This window comes from Catharus ustulatus, chromosome 3 (genome assembly GCF_009819885.2).
Source record: "Catharus ustulatus isolate bCatUst1 chromosome 3, bCatUst1.pri.v2, whole genome shotgun sequence".
NCBI lineage: Eukaryota > Metazoa > Chordata > Aves > Passeriformes > Turdidae > Catharus > Catharus ustulatus.
Genome location: NC_046223.1, coordinates 84,707,273 through 84,722,229, shown reverse-complemented (window position 1 = coordinate 84,722,229; position 14,957 = coordinate 84,707,273). Strand labels below are relative to the sequence as shown.

Here is a 14,957-nt window from a genome sequence, read left to right as displayed (position 1 = left end):
ATGATTAGCAACTTATCAAATTAACAAGGCATAAATACATCCGTTTTTTTATAAAGTGCTATCAATCTTGAAAATATAATATAAAAAGCCTAATATTAAATACATTATAAGCACCAGAAGGACCATACAGCTGCAAAGAATACAAATTATTGTGTACAAGCAGAACGCAAGCCGAGAGGCCGAACTGCTCTGCTTAGTGCGCTTGCATTACTGTAATCCAAGAACGGGACAGCTCAGAGAAGGAGCTGCTTTGAGCAGCCTTAGGTACACCGCAGATCTAGGAACGGCTTATGAAGGATCCCTCAGAGGAAAAAACGTAGAGAGAGAAGTCATCTTAAGAAGCTGGTCAGGACACACAGCCCGGTTATCCCATTACAGCTAAGCGACGCTTCAAACTATAACACGCCAAACGAGGAAAGCATTTTCAGATGCACGATTTCAGTAAGCGGGCCCCACCGCCGCTCTCCCCGAACCAGGCGCGGGCCGCGGGCTCCGCAGCGCGCCTGCGCACCGCCCGTCCGCCCGGGCCCCGCAGGGCGCTGGGACCCGCACGGCGCAGCCTCCGGCCAATGGGCGGGCGTGTTTCCCTGGCGCGGCCAATCAGCGCTCGCTTCCTCCCGCCGTCCGGCCAATGGGGAGGGCGCTCTCGGGCCGTCTGTCACATTCAAACTGGGAGCGGCGCTCGCTCGGAGCCGCGTTCCGGCCCCGCAGCGGTCTCGGTGAGTGCGGCCGGGCTGGGCCGGGAAACACAGCGAGGGCGCAGGGGCCGGGTCGGGGAGCAGCGGAGTGAGGGAAGGTGGATGAGGGGACCAGCGGGGGTGCTGGTGCTGGTCTGCGATGAGCCCGCGGAGGTGCTGGGCCGGGCCCCTCGGCAGCCCCGGGGCTGCGGCTTCGCTGGGCTTCCGGCCCCGAGGGCGAGGAAACCTGGTCGTGTATTCTCGCCTCACGGTCTTTGTTTATGCCACATTGCCTCGCCTACCCCGCTGCTGTTCAGCCTCTTGTTTAGCCCTATCTTGCATCTTGGAGTCTTATCCTTTCTTTCTGTTACGTTAGAATTTAATATTTTTCTATTTAGTTTCTTTGCTAGTATTGCTAATTGTTTTAAACTGGCGGCGCTTTTTCTTGGTGTTGGGAGTTTTTGTTTTCCTTTTAAAAGAATTCTAACTTAGGACTTATAAAAACAGATAAAAAGATTGTGCACTTTTATGGATTGTATTTTTTAAAACCTGGGTAGATGCTTCAGAAACAAGTGCCCTTTTACCTTTCCTCCATAGAGAACATAAACAGAACGAGTAGTGCAATACAGCAAATACAGTATTTCAAGACTGGATGCTGTTACTACTTTTTATTATCAATGAGCATTTTTGAGTGTGCTGCATGTGAAATCTTACCACCAACCTGTACTGCCACTTTATCCATTTACTGCTGTCCAGTCTCTGTCCTTTGGCTCCTTGTGTAGTGGTTCTGTATGAGGGATTGAAGTTACTTTTAGTTCTTCCTGATCTTTGCATTGCATGTTCGTTCTCCCTGAGTTCCTGTCTCTAACCTTCTCCTGTGGCGTTTCTGGATCTCAGATATGCTGCAGTGTACCTGTTGCAGTTACAACCTCAGTTCCTATTCAGTGCCACATGCTAGCAGCATGTGGCTGGCTTAGGTCTTCACTGTTGTCAGATTTTAAATACACACATGTATATATACACACCAGGGAAATTGATGGCAAATGATTTCTTTAAGAATAATTACACAGCAGATTAAGGAAAATGTGAAACTCTGAATACTTGCTTATGGTTGAACATTGGCATGAGTAGAAAGATTGCTAGTAAATCATGACACTATGTAGGTGAATTTTATTTCTTTGCTAGTGTTGCTAATTTTTTAAAATTGTTGGTGTTTTTTCTTAGTGTTGGGAGCTTTTGTGTGCACTTTTTAGTCTCTGAACATCACAGCAAGCTGACACATTCAAAAATGAGAACAATGAGCTTGTCTTTAAGCGTTTTTTGTTCTGTTTTTATTACTAACTAGGAATAGTTTTATTGATTTGGATGAAAACTGTCTTTCTGGTCTATGAAGATTAGGCTAGTTTACAGGGTAGGCTTTCAATGTTTAACCCATCAATTTTTGATACACAGGAACTTCTTCAGGATGGAGAACTTAATTTCTTGCCTTTGGGTTCTTGGGATCATCTGAAGTAGTCTGGCCCTCGTCCATCTTACCCTTTTGACAAGGCATATCCATTCTTCAGGAGAGTTTTTCTCCATAACACATTGACTCTTGAACAGTTAAGCAGCACACCAGAAATGTAAGTTTGATGTGTATTGTTGTGACTTACAATCAAATTTATACAGAAAATTATTTTTCTTTTTGTCTACTGCATTTGGGAAGCTATCAGCGCAGGAAGAATAATGAACCTTTGACATTGGTAAGGAAAATATAAAGACTACATTTAAGAGATCCAAAACCCACCTGGGAATTGTTAGCAGTTTCAGTTGTGGTATTTCTTAACATGAGATGAATTTCTTTTGGTGTTTTGGTGCTTCAGGTTCTGGAGAAGCTGACTTCATCCATACTTTGAGTTGAAAACTAGATCTCTATGGATATTCTCACCCACAAAGAGGTCATTTGGAGTATCTGATTTCCTGTAACCGCTTCTACAGTACTTTTAAAAGGCAAAACTGCAATGTGTCCTAAAATTTTCCTTATGAAGTAAATAAGTATCATTTGTAGAATGGCACATGAACAGTATCTGCTCTAGTAACCTCCTATGTCATTTTTAGTCCCCAAAAGATGGGACAGTTTACACTCTCAGAACAGCCTAAATTGGCTCAGAGGGAGGAATAGATGTTAATTCAAGTTCCAAACAAGCATTAAAATTAAAATTTATTCAGTGTGCATTTTTGAATAGATATAGTGGGGGGGGGGAATTCCTTTATTTGTCTCTTATTCAGTGAAACAAAAATAGTATTTAATATACTGCTGATTTAGCATACAGTCTTTAGCTTTCATAGGATTTTGGCCTTTTTTCATTATAGGTCTTGCTTGAAGCTATTTGAGAGCCTCTCAAGACCCTTAAGGTGCTAAGGCCTCTTCATAGTGGTAATGGAGATGGTAATGCCTTTGCTGAACTAAGTCTTGGAATTCACACAGCAAAACTGTGTTTTGAACCTACAAACAACATTTCTATATAGACAAGTGCAGGCTTGGTATTCTTGGTGGGCCATATCTAGTTCAGGATGAACATGAAGTATGCCTGCTTCTGCCTTATCATGCTTACAAGAGCTTGCATATAATCTTTCTAATTGATGGTCTTTGCTTGGGGAAAGGTGGGAGCCTGGTGCTTTTAAAGACATGTCAGCTTCTGGTGAGTAATGCTCTAAAAATTTATCTGAGAGGCTTCCTGAGAATAGTGACTAGTATATTTTTTGGATAGTGGGGCTAAACATAGATGAACTTCATTCCATTCAATTCCTTCTCTAGCAATAATTTACCTAGAAGTAGATCTAAGGTTTCTAACCCTCTAGCAACTTTTTGTTGATTTGTTGTATGCAAGTACAAGAGGAACAAAGACCAACTGTAAAACTAAACTTGGTCTTTCCTTGAACCTATTTAATCTCTCCAAAGTGCGTTACTTTGCCTGTTTCTGGGCCCAGCTTCGCAGTAATGAAGATGTTACGTCCCCTGAATATACACTAAATTCACCACAGCTTTTACTGAAGTTCTCAGGTTCATTAGATGCGTGCAACACTGATGTTTATTGTAGGCAGAAAAGGAAGAAATAATTAGGTTCGTTTTTAGTTTATTTTAGCAGTCTTGTTCTGCTCAGATTGCTAGATTCTTCTCTAAGCTATATATATGTGTTAACTCAGATGATGATAAACTGTAAGAATGTTGAGGATTTGGCATAAGTTTCTCATAAGAAGTCTTTAGAATCTCTAAACCTCCTTTCAGAAATTTAAAAATAGGTGTCACTGGCCTTTTTCCTTTGAACAGAGGAGAATGAGAATTCTTTTCTGCTCAGCCTACTGTGAGCACTAATTGCTGTAACCTGTGGCAAGGAGCTTGGATTAACACTGTGTGCTAAACTAAAGCCAGCCTAATTATGAGTACAGAATGTGGTTTAATGCAATAGACTGGAAGCTGCTTCAGGCACCCAATCCTACTAAACTTTTTATTCAAATGCTGAATATACCTTATTGGAAAGGGCTACTGTGAAGTATGGATTAGCATTTGGGTGGATCAGTAAAGTACCAATTCTTTTTATTTGTCCAAATTGTCTTCTGCAAAGAAGTTTACTTGTATAACTACATTGACAAAGGCTTAATAGAATATTTGTTACACAATGTGGTTGAGTCTCAAGCCCCAAATTATACATGAGAGGTTTTTCAATGGGGATTCCGAAGTGAGCTACAACAGGGTTCTTCAGTAACTTCATTGTTTTTTAACCTTGTGCCCACAGATGGAGGAGACAGACCTAAGTGAAAGAGCATTGCCGCAGCTTACATCAATCATGAATAGAGTTAGAAACTTGAAAAACAAATACAAAAATGAAGAGAATATCACAGATGAATTTCACTATACCAAAATTTCAGCTGATACAACAGGTATTTGGTTTTTTCTGCTGTCACTTATGCAAAAGATCTTAACCTAGACTGAGTGAAAGAACCGTTGACTGAAAGGATTTCACGTTCAGTGTTTCTTCAATATTAACGACCACAGAGTTAATTTCATCTCTCCTTATTTCTTAGCTCTGTTGCTTTAATCTTGTTTAAAAATTTGTCAGTAAAAGTCTTGCACAAAAACTTATAAAGTGTTTCCTTCTGGACATGTTTGCTACTGTTTTTAACAATCTCTTTTGTTTTTCTGTTAGATAACTCTGGAACTGTCAATCAAATAATGATGACAAAAAATAATCCAGAAGATTGGCTATGTTTTTTACTTAAACTAGAGAAAAAGGGTGTTCCTCAGATGGATGTTAGCCTGCTCAATAGACTCATTGGTCGTTACAGTCAAGCAGTGACGGCATTACCTGCAGAAAAGTATAGTCAAGATGAGAGCTATGCTCGCATCCTTGTGAGATTTGCTGAGTTGAAAGCGTAAGTATACATTTTCGGTATGAGAACTCATCATTGTGTTTCTGAATTAAGAGAAGAATACCTTGTTTCATTAATGTTTTCAGCAACAAATTATCATTTTGAGTGAATGTTTTCATTCTGGTTCCATGAAGGTAGGTAGCTTTGGTTAGTCAGCTGATCTGTGGTCTCCACAGTACTTGCATTTTTTGTATACGCTAATAAACACAATTGCTTTGTGCTATTTGATTTACATGTTAACATTTTTCCTTGGTTCTCTATATAAGATAAAAGGGGGAATAACAAGATTTCTTCTTGTGCTTTATTTTAGTATGCGTTCCTTCTTACTGGAAAAGATCATCCCAGTTTGATTAATTTAGCTGTCTTAGGATAGGAAGAATGTCTCAGAAGATCATTCTCTAGTTCCACACTTTGAAAATTAGTTTTGGTCGTTTATTGCTTTATTCAGTCCAAATTTGAGCAGTGTGGTTGTTCAGATGTGTTGAAACATCTGACAGGGATGTTGAAACATTTGGGACAGGGTTATCATTAGATTTTTTTTCATAAGGGGTTCTTTTGTCACTTGAAATATTACAGCATATATTTTCATTAAGAGCTGTATTTAAACAGTGCAGCAATCTAACAATTAGAGCTGAACAGGTTATCTTCCGGTGAACATAGCTAACTTTCTTCTTGTATGGTCTTCCCGTATTTGATGTTGTGGCATATAGTTTCATCTTGCAGTATGATAAATGTCTACTTCTCTGCACTGCCATTTGCATGATCTTGCTGCATCATTGTTACTAAAAGCATAGTGTGGAAGTAATCTGTTGAATCTCCTGTTGAGAAACAGGAGTGTGAATAATGACCTTGTGAATCTTTAGTATCTTGAAGAGGGAAGGTGTTTTTGTGTAAGTGGAATAAGGAATCTCTTCCAGAAAGGTTTAAAGATACATTGCAAGATTGCATTCTTATTCAAAAATTAATTGCTTTTCTTCAAAGCAAAAACTCTAATACAGGCTTCTGGATCCTAGTTTGTGGAAATTCTTTTCCAGCATAGTGATCAAGTCACATCTGTTATCTCATTATAGGAGAGTTTAAATTCAGAAAAATTATTTCCTACCTCCCTAATCACTTGGACCTGTTTTCACTTGATCTTTAGAATGTGGTTCAAAGGTGGATACTTTTAAGACGTGTGCAAGGGCTATGTTTGTATTCCATGATGTATTGCAGAAAGCAAAACCCAATGTTGCTGTCAGCAAAACCAAAATAGCTTGTTAATATGTTACTAGTACGAGCAGTTCTAGTTGTGGTGTCTCACTGAAATGTTTTCAGTCATTTCACTGCTACAGCCTCTAGGGACCTTCCTGGGAAAATAAGTCTGTCTTGTTTCACTATTAAGATGCACTCTACAGTTGTATTAAAATAACTTCTGCTTTAGTATCCAGCACTATAGAATCTACCTATCTGATCTACCTGGGTAGCTCAGATCTGTTCTTTTTGTTTTCTGCTGCAAAGTTTTTAATTTGCAAATATCATCAGTCATATGTTTCCTGACATGCCTAATAAAAGTTTCTTTTAAAAAGAGGAACAATCCACTACAAACCCCTGTTAAAAAATGTACCCACCAAAATTTGATATAGCATCAATCCCACTGGAATGACATTATAAGCATCTCCCTAATGATGATTCCTCATTTGGAAATTGCTTTCAGATACTAGCTTGTTCTTAATCATTTTTATAAACTAATACTTCCTTGTCCAGAGCAGCATATAATATCAATTATTAATGTGAAACTACATTTATAAACTACATTTAGTAACTACATTTATGAACTACATCTATACTCTTACCAATGAAATTGCTTTTGGCTGGTTGGACCTAAAAATGAACGATGTTGATTGTCTGTCTGTAATTTTTGGAGATTGTGAAAGTAATCGGTGGCTACTTATTTGAATCTTTTTTTTTTGTCATACTGCTCGTAGCTTATTCTCATTGCTCACTTTTTGTTTGACATTTCCCTGGTGTTCTACACTTACCTCCTCTGTTCCTGGCTGTCAGTTTATCCAGTACTATATATTTTGTCTTTACTTGGTTTTAGCGTCTGTTAAAGAAAATCCTCTCATCTCATGACTTCATAGAGTGCTGCTTTCTTATTTTTTAGCTATTGCAAGTAAAGCCATACTGATATACTAAGTGAAGTGACACTTATAGGTACTTGATGATACTACCTTGGGTGGGAGAAGAAATGTGCTTTTCAATAGAGTTGTTTGCTGATCTCCCAAATGTTCCACTTTAACAAGGTGGAAAAGCAAATCAGCATCACAAGCTTCAGAAGCAGTGGCAATGGCTTGAGATTTTAGTGTCTACTGCCATCAACACTTCTGTTTTGATTGTAGAATTGTAAAATGTTAAGTGGCTGAATGGATTTTAAAGATCATCCCAACCCCTCTTGCTGTAGGCAGGGACACCTCTTGCTAGACCAGGTTGCTCAAGGCCTTTTTCCAGCCTGGCCTTGAATGCTTCCAGGGTTGGGGCATCCACAACCTCCCTGGGCAGTCTGTTCCAGTGTCTCACTACCCTCACAGTAAGGAATTTCTGCCTAACACCTAGCCTAAATTTCCTCTTTCATTTTGTACCCATTTTTCCTAGTTCTACTACTAGAGTTCTGGACAGTAAGTCCTTTTCTGGCTTCTCTGCAGGCCCCCTTCAGATACTGGAAGTTTGCTATGAGGCTCCTTGCAACCTTTTCTTCTCCAAGTGAGCAGCCACAACTTTCTCAGCCCATCCTCATAGAAGAGGTGCTCCAGCTGCCTGATCATCTTTGTGGCCCTTGTCTGGACTTGTGCCAGCAGGTCCCTGTCCTTTTTATGTTGGGGGCTGAATGCAGTGTCTCACTCAGGTGGGATCTCCCAAGAGCAGAGGGGCAGAATCACCTCTGACCTGCTTGCCATACTCCCTTTGTTGCAGCCCAGGATTCTCTTTGGCTTTCTGGGCTCCAAGCACACACAGCTGGCTCATGCTGACTATTTCATCAGCCATCATCCCCAAGTCTTTATTCCCGAGTCTGCTCTCAATCACATCTCTGCCCAACCTTTAGGTGAGAAACTGGATTATTTCATTCTTGGCACTGGAGCTTTTTTTCCTGGTATCTTCTTTAGCTGCAGTCTGTCTGTGCCATTACCTTTTGACCTATTATGATACCAAGGTTGTCTGAAGAACCCTTGAGTGTGCTCTAAATAGTTGAAGACAGACAATCCTTCTATGATTATCTGTGTTGTACATTGGCAATACCAGGCCTGCTCTCATGGAATGCCTCTGGCTGTAGTACGGTGCCACCAAGCGTGTGGCAATTGGTGCCTACTGCTTGTGTTTGGTCTTGTTCTTTGTATCACTATCCAAGCTGTTGCTGCTTTCTACAGGTACTTAAATTTTAAGAAACTCTTTGAAAGTGAATGTGATAAATTACAGCTTAATTGCTCTGGCTCACACTTTGCCTGCAGATGGATTAATCTGTGCCTGTCCTATTGCTTTGGATGATCAGAGCTGAGTTCAGTAAACCTACATGACTCTGGTAACATGCCTAAACTATGAGAAACTTCTTTTGTTCAGAATTCCACAGAATTCCACTGAAAATGTTTTCATGTTGTATTTTTCTGTACTTTTATTTTGAACCATGGTCCTAAGTCTTTTGCTCTTCCCGCCTCTAAGTGGTACTTTTGTGTACCTGTTGAACCAGTGGGGAACTTGGGAAAGAATTCCTTTATCTCTTGATTATGGGTGTTGCTGGTAAAAGTGTTAAACTCCCTTTTTTAATGTCAGTTGAAATGTAACATTAATATATTTCATAATGATGTAGATTTAGGCCTTTTGTATTTTGATTGGTATTTGCATAGGCTGTAGTTGCTCTTGAATATTTAAATGTGTGTAAGCATTAACCTGCTCAACAATCTATGGCTGAATGTAACACTAGGATTAAAATTTGCTAAAAGTAAACGAACTAAAAAGTGTGAAAGAACTTAAGGATTGAGTCCTTTTGAGTTTTGTCCAAGTTCAGCTTAATACCTTTCAATTACTAGAATTTAAAATTTGCTTATTTGTAGTTCACTGATTATTTGAAGAAAGAGGAGAATCTTTGCCTATAGGTGTGTTGCTTCTTCAAAGTTACTTAAAGGTTTCATCCAGCACATGGAACTTCATCCTTCTCAGGCTCTTGTATAACCATGAATGTGCTGTCTTTTCAGTCTTCAAGATCCAGAGGAGGCACGGGATCAATTTCATCTGGCCAGACTGAACTGCAAGAAATTTGCTTTTGTGCATGTGGCTTTTGCACAGTTTGAGCTATCACAAGGTGTGTAAAATAAACTTGTTTGGTGTTGCTGTGTGTATTGTTCTCAGTTTTGTTTAAACTTCTGCTCCCTTACATAATTTGTAAGGAAACTGATAGGTATTGAATCAGAAAAAAGTCTGGATTTTTTAAATTGAAACTTACTGAGAACATGTGTTCACTTTTAAAATTAAAATATGCACTCAGTTAGTTGGGGTTTTTTCTCTTTTAGAAATAGCTTTCAAACCAGGTGAAAAATGTTTCTAAATTTTCTAGTTTAGATCTTGTAGTGAGAGGCTTTTCCTTCAGTGAAAAATAAGGCTCAAACATCTGCCTTACTTGTGGAAGAAATTCTGTCTTCTACCAAACAGCATCTCTAGTTTGTTTATTTAACCAAAATACACTGTCCATGTGCAATTTGGTTGCCCTGGTACTTGCTAGCAAGGCTGTGTTGGCTGCCCACAGGCTTGTATTTTTGGATGTCTCTTGTTTCCATGGGTGATTTGAACAGTGACCTATGTCACCCTGTTTATTTCTTCCTTTGATAGTCTGCTCTGTACAGAAAGACAAGCACATTCCATGGAAGCTGTTCTCTTATTTGAATGGAAAAGTCTTGGTGGATATATTTTTTTTTTTGTGATTTGTTTTCCTTCATGGTTTTTTTTCAGTATCCTGCAAGTTGTTTTATGCTGCCCAGTATGAGAAATTCTCCCCAAACTTAGCTACACTACATAAATTAATCTATTCTACACTTAGATTGTGAATGCATTTTATTAGTTATTACTCTTTCTTCTCTTTATTTTCTACTGATAGTGGTTTTGTCTATGAATTTTTGCTCCAGTACTGCTTTTTAACTGTGTTTTAGGATATAGTTTAGATGCTCAAAGTGAGGCCCATGAGGCAGAGCCATTTTGTTAAAATCAATAAGTACATACTCATTTGTTATCTCAGATTTTCCGGTTTTTAGCTGTTAAGTTGGTTGGCATTGGAGCAGGAAAGGCTGTGAACCAACTCCCCTCCCCCCAGAAGTACATGTTATGTTTTATGAATGACTCCTGTACAGGATGGGGAAAAGAAGACAAAAATCTGCAAGTTTGTGTCTTGAAATTACATAGTTTGTGTTATGCATAAGTCAGTTGTCTGACCAGACTTGTTCTAATATAAACTTCTGGTATTGCACTTCTAAACAGTAGTAAAAAGAAGCTAATATTTTATTTAGTGAGCACTGGACGTTTATTTGAACAGATAATTAAACACTAATACTGCAATACAAAGGTATTGTTAAATAAGTGTAATAAAACCTATTGTGTAATTTAATAATGTGTAGAAATGTTGCTACAGGTTACCAGTGACTAAATTAATCCTGTAGTTATGGGATGTGTTCATGCAATAGTTTGATTACTTGCTGTCAAAGTTAGATAATCTAAAATGAAGTCCTAATCCCAAAGGAAATAAGCCAGTTGTGACTGGCTTTGTTTTATCTGCAGTGTGGTCTCTGATTTGTATCTGTTCCCCTTGGGCTGATCTAGGTGTATTTATATACATATTCTAGTGTGTTTGTATACATATTCATTGGTAATATGTATGAAGCTACAGTGTCCCTGCTGGATGCTTCAAAGAGGATTATTGGAACATGCGAGTTGTAAATTGTTACTTAAGAGTGTTGTTGCTTTTTTCACTGTGTCCACTTAGGCCAGAGGGAAAGGAGGAGGGTAGTGCTTTGTTGCTTATTCAACCCAGTGATTTCAGCAGTGTTTGGCACAACTGTCAGTATTTTCTTTTGCATTAAGAGGAAAATCTTAATTGCATGTTCTCTTCCTTAGCTCACAGTTTTGCTCAAGATAAAAGCTCAAGTTGAAATTGTGAAATTAGACTTGGCAAATTGATGTTTCCCTAATTGAATATTAGTGACCTGGAAATGGAGTGACACAATAAAGGTGCCATTCTGTTTTTGTGGCTTTTTTTTTACTTAAATACTGACTACAATTTCATTTAAATAGCTCAGATGAGGAGCTGTTTTGTCTTTACTTGGGTGGTGTGCTTGAAGATGATTTGCTGTGAATTGGTCAGAATTCATGACCATAGATAAAACTCTCGACTATTTCAAGTCTTATGCCAAGGTGCTTAATTCAGGCTTTTGGTATGTGATAAAGTGAACTGATTAAAACTCAAACACTCCTGGCTTTATTTTCTGCCTTGGATCCTCATCTCTTAGGGGGTATGAAGCAGTTAATTTTTCACATACATGTTTTGGTGTCGAGTTCTATCTTACTCAATGAGGCACATAATGCTAGGAGGAATTACTTTCGAGTAGCAGGTCTTGTTGAAGCAATGTGTGGTTACTAAATATAGCCAAAGGTAGAATCACAAAATGCTGGTTAAGGATTCTTGGAGCCTATCCACTTTCCTAATGATCTAGGAGAAAAAACAATATTTGACTATGTGGTTAAAAACCAAATTCTCACAAATCAGCACAAAATTGATTTAAATGAAGTTATAGTTCGTCTAATTTTGGTGCTTCCTTGCTTCAGTGTTTGACATCATCCATTTAATATTCTCAAAGTAGGTTACTTAGAGCATGAGTTCCTGCATTGCACTTCCACCAGGCTGGGCTACAGGCAACAGTGATATCTTACTTCATTTAGAAGTGGAATTTTGAGTGTGGGGGACATAGTGCCCTTAAATATAATATTATATATTATCAGAAATACCTAGGTATATGTATATGTGGCATGAATGTAAGAATAAAGTGGCTTATGTTTTGCTGCTTTGGAATGGAGGAAGAAGGGCATTTGGGGTTCCAGGGGCATTGACAACTGTAGCAAAACATGGCATCATTTTGCCCAGATGTTCTTTAAACCAAGTAAGGTATTGTGGTTACAGTAGGCTTTTTCCCTTATTTGACTTTTTGTAATAGATGTCTGTGTATGTCTTTACATATGTAAATTGACTGCTTATATAGGTTTTGTTTTGTTAACACACTCCATTTCCCACTCCAGCTCTCTTAAAAGTTCTATTTATGGCATTGAGTAATGTCTAAAACCGTAATGAAAAAATATCCTTGCTTTTGTGTCTTTTGTTTACTGTAATGCTGTCCAGAGTAGTGATGATGTTTTATTTAACAACAGCTGGTTTTAAATTTGATTTCTATTAAGTGTTTTAAAGATGTTTTATAATACATGCATAATGAAATTTTTTAGGCCAGCTCTAAATGGAAGTCCATAGAGGTCATATTTCCTTGCTGATACTACAGATAAAAATGGATTTTAGAATGAATAGAATTTTCTTACAGTTCCTATAACACTAAAAATATACTGAGAATGCATATTTTGTGACTTGGTATTCAATTTAATGTGAAAAGTTGACTTGTGTGATTTGCTTGTAACTATTTCCAGGCAGTTTACTTAAAACAGCAATGTAAGGGGAGGTGAATGATGAACAGTGGCTTCATAGAACTATGTAAAGTGAATACAAGACAATATGAATGTATCCATCTCATAAAAAAAAAACTTGGCCCCAGTGTAATTGCTTTTTTACTTCTGTGATTTCTAACTCTGCTCTTCTTGCCACTTAGAAAATGAGAAGAAGTGTAAGCAGATCCTTCAGAAAGCTGTGGAGTGCTCTGCTGTTCCCATGGAATTGTTAGAAACAGCTTTGCAAAACTTACATTTGAAAAAAAAGCAGTTACTTTCAGATGAGGAGAAGGAGAACTTTGCAGGTAATTGCACTTTCTTAAAATTCTGTTTATTTATGCATGTTGTGATTCTAAATTGGAAAGAAATCACTAGTGTTTGTCCCTTCTAGATACAAACTCAATCTCTATTGTTAAGAAACAGGTATATTTGTCTATATTATGAATCTTATTCCTTCATTGCTTGTCTTCATCTTCAGTGCAGCGATTGTAGTTTGCAGGAGCCATGGGATGGTAGATTCTGTAATTCTACAGAGGGTGTTCCTCTGTCATCTACCATTTGCAGTTTGTAGTACAGGCTTGCACTTCTAAGTGTGAAGTAAGAGCTACTCTTGGTAAAGAATTAGGACTGAAATATACAGACTAAACTATACATATATATATTGCTTGGAGTTGTATCTTGTGACAGACTGGGGAAGGTTTGACAGTCATTTCTGTGAAGTCAAATCTAGGAAAAATAATCCATTTCAACTTTATTTTGGACAAAACACCTGTGTTTCAATACAAAACTGAAGTGCTTGGCTGTATCATAAATCCCAAGTGATCCTTATTGCTGGATCTATAACTTCAAAAAAGGTATGGTTATTTTCTTGAGGTTTTCAAGAGATAAACTTGTTTGGAGTGGAATTGAGCAAAAAATATTGTTTGAATTCAGCACTGAAGTATGTGTAGCTAACTCTTTCAAGAGTGATGTCTAGCACTTCCATGTTTTTGCATAGAGTAAGGACAGAATTAACATAAAATAGGTCTGATTTAATTTCCTTAGGGATATATCTTCAGGAGTGGTGTTTGAGATTTGCCTGACACCTATTGAGTCAACCTTTGACTGAAACACTAGCGGAGGTGACCCTTTTAATAGTATTCACTATGGCATTCATTTTTAATAAACTCTATTTTTGGTCTTATTCTGTTAATCATTAATTGACTATAGACATCATAAGTGTCGCTGCTGATGTACTATGCCACAACAGAATATACTGAATACCAATATCCTTTGTGGACTGTACAATTTCTCGCTGACATTATTGACTTGCTGCTGCAGAGCTAAGGGAATATCTGTGAGAATGCATGGCAAAACCCTGCCTACCAGTTAGGAAGCAGTGAACTTTGGGGCAAGAGTAGGCTCATTTATTTTTTCATGTATATGAGTTGGTAATTGGATATTTGAAAAATACTAACTATTAATTTAGTTATTTAAAGATCAAAGTTTAAAAGTAACACCAAACTTGAAATATCTCAAACTCTGGGATATACATGCTGTGAATCACTGAATTTGGCTTTAAGTGAATTTGTATGGTCCTCTGTAGCAACAGAGGCTATTTTAGTGTATTGGCTTTTAGGTCTTTTCTGTTTTGTGTTACCATTTGAAGAGCTGTTTTTGAAAGTTTTTTATTTGAAAACATGAATGCTGTATTTGTAAACACATTTGTTCACAGCTTCAAAAGATTGTACAGAATGCTTTTGACAGTTATATGCAGTTAGTGTTGTGATGCAAGTAATCAACCATGCATCAAGTCTAGAAACCTTTGATTTAATTACTTGTTCTCTTTCATTCATGCATAGCTATCTAAAGTGTTTGACATACTAGGTGCAAACATGTTTATTTGGGAAATGGTAGTTTAGTATTTAAGGCATGTAGGTTGCAGAACCATTTTAGAATCGTTTTGGGTGGAAGACAGCCTAAGGTTATGGGGTCCAGCTGTGGTCAGGTGTATCATGAGAAGCAGATAGGCTGTCTTAGTCTGTGAAGGAATTAAAGTATTGTAGGTCACCAGCTAGATGTGAAAGTCCAGTGGCCAGCTTGGTTGTAATAACAACAACAGACTTTGGGAAAAAAGAGTGTGGGATGCATTTGTGAGATGATGATGGTCCT

General features: G+C 38.0%; 1 protein-coding gene across 1 annotated transcript in view; it reads left to right on the top strand.

Moving 5' to 3' along the window:
• Positions 1 to 657: 657 nt before the first annotated feature.
• TTK (TTK protein kinase) overlaps positions 658 to 14,957 on the top strand; it is a 29,640-nt gene continuing 15,340 nt past the window's right edge. The window contains exons 1-6 of the mRNA XM_033055500.1: positions 658 to 719; positions 2,130 to 2,299; positions 4,454 to 4,598; positions 4,865 to 5,090; positions 9,311 to 9,417; positions 12,968 to 13,111. Coding sequence (XP_032911391.1) covers positions 4,454 to 4,598; positions 4,865 to 5,090; positions 9,311 to 9,417; positions 12,968 to 13,111 — 622 coding nt within the window. The 5' untranslated portion in view covers positions 658 to 719; positions 2,130 to 2,299. The remainder of the gene's footprint in view (positions 720 to 2,129; positions 2,300 to 4,453; positions 4,599 to 4,864; positions 5,091 to 9,310; positions 9,418 to 12,967; positions 13,112 to 14,957) is intronic.